Raw genomic sequence first — 7,547 nt, forward strand, 5'->3', positions numbered from 1 at the left:
TTGAAAGAATCGAAGCACGCAAAGGAGAATTACCAAGGCAAATCAACAAAACTGAAGCAAAACTCCAACCAACAAAAGTGAGGTACAAAAGAAGGATATAAGCTTTATCACAAAAGAACCACATAAATAAGCAATGCAACACTCTTTAACAGATACTGAAATTCACTAGGAAACTCATAAGCTTGAATTAAACCACATTCGATTGAAGAAAAATCCTTGATTAATATTCCCTCTGTTCTATTGACACTGTCATATTTTGCTTTTTAGATTGTCCCAAAATATTTGTAACTTGCATAAATTGGCTAACACATTTGCATTCAATTCCTCCATTTGCCGTTCAAACACTCCCTAAAAGTCCAATGCATGTGTCTTTTCATGAGCCCACAGATTATCACCAACGAAACTAAGACTTCGTTTGAAGTACGCGCTAATTGGCTTTAAGAAGCTAAAGCCATTAAGTGTTCTGATGCACGCGCTAGTTGGCAATCATATCTGGGATTGGACAAACATCATGGCTCCACAATAATTCTTTATGTCTTAATACAACACTTAAAGCTCTTCATGGGGGTGAAACGAGAAACTACAGCATCAATTTTCAAATTCTATCCACTCTTCATAAAAATTACAGTTCCCGAAGTGCGATAAATTTTATGGGATGAAGACCAAAACTGTCATTAAATTGTCTATCATACGAGTCATTAGCTCATAAATTGCAAGCACTTCAACCAAAAATTACATTTCTATGCCAAAAACCCCATTCAGAGATAACCTTAAGCTGTCAAACATAGAGATTATAAATCCTAAAGACTGTCAATTAAAAAAACTAAAGCAAACCCACTTAACAAAACCTATCCAACAGTCACCCAAGAAAAAAAATTTTATTTACCTTCCCTAAGATTAAACCAAATAAAACTTGAAACCCAGAAAAATGTCAAAAAGCCTCCAAAAAATCCCAGGAAAAATTATCCAAAATAGAAGTCAAAGAAAAAACTAAAAAATAATTACCTTTAGATCAAGCATTTGGCAGTTTGAGGAATAGGCTGCGCCGCTGGGGAGCCGTGTTTTTGTTGGGCTTCGGCTTCCGGGATCTTCTGCATCCGTTCCATGACAAGCTCGTACACTCTCTTCTTACCTGCTTGATTGATTAACAAATTGATAAGACCGAAACAAGTAATCTATGTGGATATGCCACTCATATTCTCTGCCTGATCAATTATACATGTAAACAAAATTCACAGCTTGAGGTAAAGCAAAAATCAAGAGTCGGCCTTGTTTGGATTCCCATTTCTTCCCAAAAAATTTTACACTTTGCGATAATGCATCTTTCAATCACTTTTTTTACCTCATATCATATCGTTACAATATTTTTTTAACAGAAACTCCAGAAAATAGTATCCAGACGGGCTATTTGCGATCTCAAAAGCAGCAGTCAAAATGACTGCTGCACTGCCCCACTCACATCGGTTGAGCTGAAGGAACTACAATTACACAGTCAAAATGACTGAAGCTCTAATAGAAAGGCCGCCAGAGTTGCTCCAAATTAACCGGTCCATATCCGCTGCTAGTACAGCAATGATACTGAAAGATGAAGTTGCAATCTTGCTGCTGCTGCTAGTCTTCTCATTGAAATTAATGTCTTAGTATCCACAGAATTTTCTCAAGTACCCCACAGCTTTCTCTTCACAGACTCGACCACAATTACCATGGTCCCCCCAGCTCTCTATTGGACTCTTTTCTCATGGCAGCCGGCTGCCAACCAGGGTGATAGACTGATAAACCCAAGAATCTTTTTCTATTTTGCTAACTTCCAAGAAATAATTTCAAGCAGAAATTTGTCCCTTTCCTTACCTGCCTCCAAAAGAAATTATAGAAATTACTCTTTGGAGTATGGGAGTATAGTATAGTTTGAATCAGTCTAAAGACTTGACTTTTCCGACTTGGCAAGTCCACGCAGGAGTTTACAGTGACGGAGCCATCCTCACTTCATTTTCCAAGGACCAATAATTCCTCCCACCTCATCCTGCAAATCCTAAGCTTTAAACCGATCATCTCCATCGATGTAGGAGTAATCTGTGTGTTTTGGGGTACCCTCTTAATTTTGCTCCAATGTTTACTCTTCTTGTATACCTTTCCTTTCTCTTCAATCTCTTGTTCATCATCACTTCCAGCGATACTCCACCTTACAGCCCCACAGATTACATCCTGATCAACTGCGGATCATCCTCAAACGCAACCTCAGCCGATGGCCGGAACTGGTACGGCGACGCCGGCTCAAAATTCTCCCCTAACGACATGGCGACTATTTCTTCAGCTGTCACAGCCACCGAGCAAGACTCTTCGGTCTCCGGAGCCCCTTATTTAACTGCCCGTATCATTCGTTCTAATTTCTCCTATACCTTCCCTGTCTCCCCCGGAAAAAAGTTCGTCCGCCTTTACTTCTACCCGGCCTCCTACTCCAGCGACTTCAACGCAACTGAATCTTTCTTCGCTGTCATGGCTAATAACTACACCCTTCTGAGCAACTTTAGCGCATTTTTAACAGTTTCTTTCGGTGGATCCTCATCTGCCTCCCTTGTTAAAGAATTCATCATTAATGTTCAGGCTATGAACCAATTCCTCAACGTTACCTTTTCGCCCTCTCCGAAGTCCTACGCGTTCATTAATGGAATTGAAGTTGTTTCAACCCCGGACGGACTCTACATGGGCAACCATGATATGTCCAGTAATCCCCTCAAAAACGTGAATGATCCCAACATTCAGTTCGAGCTTGATCAGAACGACACTGCCTTCGAAGCTCTTTACAGGCTTAACGTCGGAGGACAAGCTGTTACTGCGTTAGATGATAGTGGGATGTTCCGAGGGTGGGATAGCGATGACAACTTCACCTGGGGCGCAGATGAAGGGAATCCATGGAGCAATAATAAAATTGCTGTCAAGTACACTCCGCAAACCCCAAATTACACTGCGCCAGCGATAGTTTATACTACCGCAAGGGCGATGGGCAAGTTTAGCACCCGATTCAACTTGAGCTGGACGTTCTCTGTTGATTCTGGGTTTAATTATCTCCTGAGGTTGCATTTTTGCGAGATTGACCCTGATTTGATTACACAAGAGAACCAACGGGTGTTCAGGATATTCATCAGTAACAAAACAGCTGAGGAAGAGGCTGATATTATAAATTGGACCGGCGGCCCCGGAATCCCGGTTTTCAGAGACTACGTCGTGTTCGTTCCACACCCACCGGATGGTCGCCCGAGCAAGCAAGGCTTGTTTCTTGCTCTGTACCCAAATCTCGACGTCAAGCCGAAGTATGCTGATGCAATCTTGAATGGTTTAGAATTGTTCAAATTGAGCAACAGCGGCAGTCTTGCCGGGACCAATCCTGATCAGGCGGCGGATCCCAATTCCCCGATGCCAAACAGCAAGTCACCGAAAAAGGGGAGAGGTGTAAAATCTCCGGTACTTTTTCCTATCGTGGGAGGGGTGGTCGGAGGGTCTGCCTTGGTTTTCATCATCGGTTTCTTGATTTCCCGGCGGCTAAGGAGACGGGTAAAAGATTTTGACCAGAAAAGTGCTTCAAAGTCATCCGGGGTCCAACTTTCAACCAGGTCCAGGTCATCAAAGACAACAAGTGCATCGAGGTCTTCGTCACTGCCGCTAGATCTTTGCCGAAGATTTTCCCTGGAGGAGATCATCTTTGCTACGGCCAACTTCGATGCTAAGTTTGTGATCGGAACCGGAGGATTCGGAAACGTGTACAAAGGGTACATTGACAATAGTCTAATCACAGTTGCTATTAAGCGATTAAATCCTTCGTCAAGTCAAGGGGTCCGCGAATTTCGAACCGAGATCGAGATGCTGTCGAATCTAAGGCATCTTCATCTGGTATCCCTGATAGGTTACTGTGACGAGAAGGGAGAGATGATCTTGGTTTATGATTACATGGCCAATGGCACCCTTCGCGACCACCTCTACAAAACAGATAATCCACCCCTCCCTTGGAAGCAACGGCTTCAGATTTGCATCGGCGTAGCCAGAGGGTTGCATTATCTCCACACCGGCGCCAAGCACAACATCATCCACCGGGACGTCAAGTCAACCAACATATTGCTGGACGAGAAATGGGTGGCTAAGGTTTCGGATTTCGGTCTGTCCAAGCTAGGCCCCAGCGGTGGAATCCACAGCCATGTCAGCACGCAGGTGAAGGGGAGTTTCGGCTACGTAGATCCCGAGTATTACAAGAGACAGCAGTTGACGGAGAAGTCGGACGTGTACTCGTTCGGGGTGGTTTTGCTCGAAGTGCTGTGTGGGCGGGGAGCCATTATTCCCAACTTGCCCAAGGAGCAGGTGAATTTGGCGGGGTGGGGCAAGAGGTATTACGCAAAAGGGATCATCCACCAAACTGTAGACCCTCACATGAAGGGCGAGATTGCTCCTGAGTGTTTGAGGAGCTTTGCTGAAACGGCGATCAACTGTTTGAAAGATCAGGGGATTGAACGACCCGGAATGAATGATGTAGTCTGGAGCCTCGAATTCGCGTTGCAGCTTCAGGAGGCGGCTGAAAATGAGAGAGGCTAATTGATTAGAATATAGGTGTAAAAAAGAAAAGTCAGATACTTGCGGATCTCACAGAGCCCATGTATAAAATTATGGGTACCGGGCTGTTGATAGAGCCCATGTATAAAACTATGGGTACTGGACTGAGACAGCCCGACACCCGACAGAAACCCTTTTTTTTTTTTAACATGTCAGTGTCAGCCTGGCACCTAACACATTTTTTTTGAAAAAAGATGTCAAGTGCCGGGCTACACCTGACATCCAATTGAGTGAATTGCAATTCATCCAATTGAGTCAATTGCAATTCACTTTATTTGTTAAGCTAGTTGATAAATGCAATTCACTTTAATTAGTTTAGTGAATTAATTAGTTTAATTAATTGAGTGAAGTAATTTTAAGAGATTCGATTAACTGTATTTAATTAAGTGATGGTTTTATTTGTTACTAGGTATTCTGCCCTGACGCTATGCGTCAGGTAGGTTGGATCCGGTATTTTATTATAATGAGTATGAGTTTGAAAAATTGGAGGGCGGAAAGAATTATTCAATCGAACTTTAACGTCAGTATGTCTTGAAACTCACTGCAACATCAAACAACTAAGATCCAGTACAGAGGAGGGAAAAAAAGGATAGCCCTCCGTCATAATAAAAGAACAAAGCCATAATTTTGTTCAAGGAAAGAGACCTTGGATCTGCCCAGAAAGAAGTTTTATCCAACTCAGGAACTATAAGCGACCATGTCTGGCAATTGCGACCATGTCATATATCTGTAACCCAATAACATAGAGGAAAAGTATAGGTTATCAAAAATTGCTGTCATAAGCCAGTTCAAACATGCAAGCCACATTATTAAGAAAGCTACTAATCGCCGCCCACATTTGGTTAAGGCCTCCGTTGCATGAAACCATTAGATAACCATTAATTGTTCTTGTAAACTCCTACATCAAAAGGTGCAAATTTCAAATCTGATTGTAGGTGGGGGAAAATAGTAGTCAAAATACCAAATACAATTCCAAGAAGGGACAAATTAATGATCCATGCTTATTCCAAATAAAACAAACAACACATTTATGATTAACCGCTGCAAATAGAGAAAGCAGCAAAATCCACTGATGCAGTAAAACAACCTAAGAGGTTTGTTATACCAATTACTTCATTTCAAAACAAAACAAAAGATAAACAACCACCGCAAACTCTCAATTCTGCAAGTGCTTGGAGCAACCAAATCTCTCAGGAACTTGCCGCATGCTTCTCAACTTTTCAATAATCAACCAGCAGTCCAAGTCAGTCGTTTCATCCATCGGTGTGTGAAATTAAACCCCACTTTCCTAAATTCAAAGACCCTTAGATTCTACATTATAAAGCACCATGAACACCACAAATACACCCACCTCATATCCACCATCCTTTCCGCTTACATTCACCAAAATATGAGCTTCTACTTCCCATCTTTTAAAGCGATCAACATCAACCATCAAAACAGCAAATTCATTACAGCGCCCAAAAATAAAAATCAAAGAGCAAAAACAGAATCAATCAAGTAGTAATACTCATTCTTGGGAGGAAGAACTCGAGCAGGGACATCTTCAGGGGCAGATTTAACATCCAAATCGGAAGTAGAACCAGTAACAGTGGCAGAAGAACCAAAACCAGAATCCTGAGAAAAGCAAGATGGCCATCCCTTCAAAATTCTAGGACCAAAACTTTCACCCAATGGCAATTCCACAACATCACAGATGTAGTAGCCCTTATCATCCATAGCTTCATTTCGACCGTGAAACCATGGAATTTTTAAACTTCTCTACTCTACTATGTTGAATAATATTTCCACCTTTCAACCCCATCACCCCGCCTAATCCTAACCCTAACCCTAGCCCCCTTAAACCCCAGTTCTTCCTCCTCGTCCAAACACTCTCCTCACTCTTCTCTTTCTCTATTCTGAACATATCCCCCATACATCAAAATTCCCCGCCTCCCCTTTTCTTCAAAAAAATCAACAACTTCTCATTAAATTCTGCAGAAACTATTACGTTTAATCTATGAATGAAAAAAAATCCCTGATCTTAATTTACAATCTAATAGAAAATTCAATAGGAAAACAAGGGAAGGAAAAAACACCGCCCGGAGAAAGCTAAGAAGAAGAATGAGGAACGGGAAAGACACAGCTGGTAAACAAGGCGAAGAAAAGAACGAGAAGAAACAAGACCGACAAAAGAATAGGAAAAAGTAGCAGCTCCCAAAACTCTGAAAGGGCGCGTACTGGATTCAGCTCAACTCACCAGAACAGAACGAAGAACGCTAAGAACAGAACAGAACAGAACGAAGAAGAGAATGAGAGGAAATTGCTGACCGTCAAAATGTTGCCATCGAAGAGAGCCACGCGGACAGAAGTGAATTTCCAGCAAAGCCATTGCCAACCAATCCCAAAATGCCCCTCAAAGTCACAACAATCGCAGTATAACCGGTCCATTGTCCACTGTTCATAAGCTATTCATGCTTTATATATGTAAGATTTATTAAATATTCATTTATTTGTTATAAATGATTTAATTATTTAATTATAATGCATTATTTGTTGTTATTTGTTATTATTTGTTGTTATTTAATTACACTTTATTTGTTGTTATTTGTTATACTATTTGTTATTATTCGTTGTTATTTAATTACACTTTAGTTGTTGTTATTTGTTATATTATTTGTTATTATTTCTTATAATTATAGAATCGCAATTATTTATTTATTTGTTATAAATTATATATATTTGATTCAATTAATTAATTATTCAAATAAGCATATTAATGAGGTTCTAAAATGCTATCAACACTCGTCTCTAATAGGTATAACATGTCAAGTGATAATTGCTTGGTGATTCAAGTATATTGGGGTGGAAAAATTATAAACGAAGGAGGGTCAATTTCATATGATCCTTCTATACCGAAACAAGTGTTGTTCCTTACAGAGATGGTAGGTTATGATGATTTGGTAGACAAA

At 40.9% G+C, this 7,547-nt stretch overlaps 1 protein-coding gene across 1 annotated transcript; it reads left to right on the plus strand.

The window, feature by feature from the left end:
* The first annotated feature begins 1,009 nt into the window (after window positions 1-1,009).
* LOC113751536 (receptor-like protein kinase FERONIA) lies at window positions 1,010-4,909 on the plus strand. Its single transcript, XM_027295574.1, has one exon. It carries the CDS (start codon window positions 2,107-2,109, stop codon window positions 4,576-4,578), a length of 2,472 nt encoding a protein of 823 aa, XP_027151375.1. The 5' UTR covers window positions 1,010-2,106; the 3' UTR covers window positions 4,579-4,909.
* The last annotated feature ends 2,638 nt before the right edge of the window (window positions 4,910-7,547 follow it).

The sequence above is a fragment of the Coffea eugenioides genome, chromosome 11 (genome assembly GCF_003713205.1).
Source record: "Coffea eugenioides isolate CCC68of chromosome 11, Ceug_1.0, whole genome shotgun sequence".
Classification (NCBI taxonomy): domain Eukaryota; kingdom Viridiplantae; phylum Streptophyta; class Magnoliopsida; order Gentianales; family Rubiaceae; genus Coffea; species Coffea eugenioides.

Bases quoted from the DNA above. Each gene is read 5' to 3' on its own strand.
- LOC113751536 (XM_027295574.1), top strand. From the start codon at position 2,107: ATGTTTACTCTTCTTGTATACCTTTCCTTTCTCTTCAATCTCTTGTTC.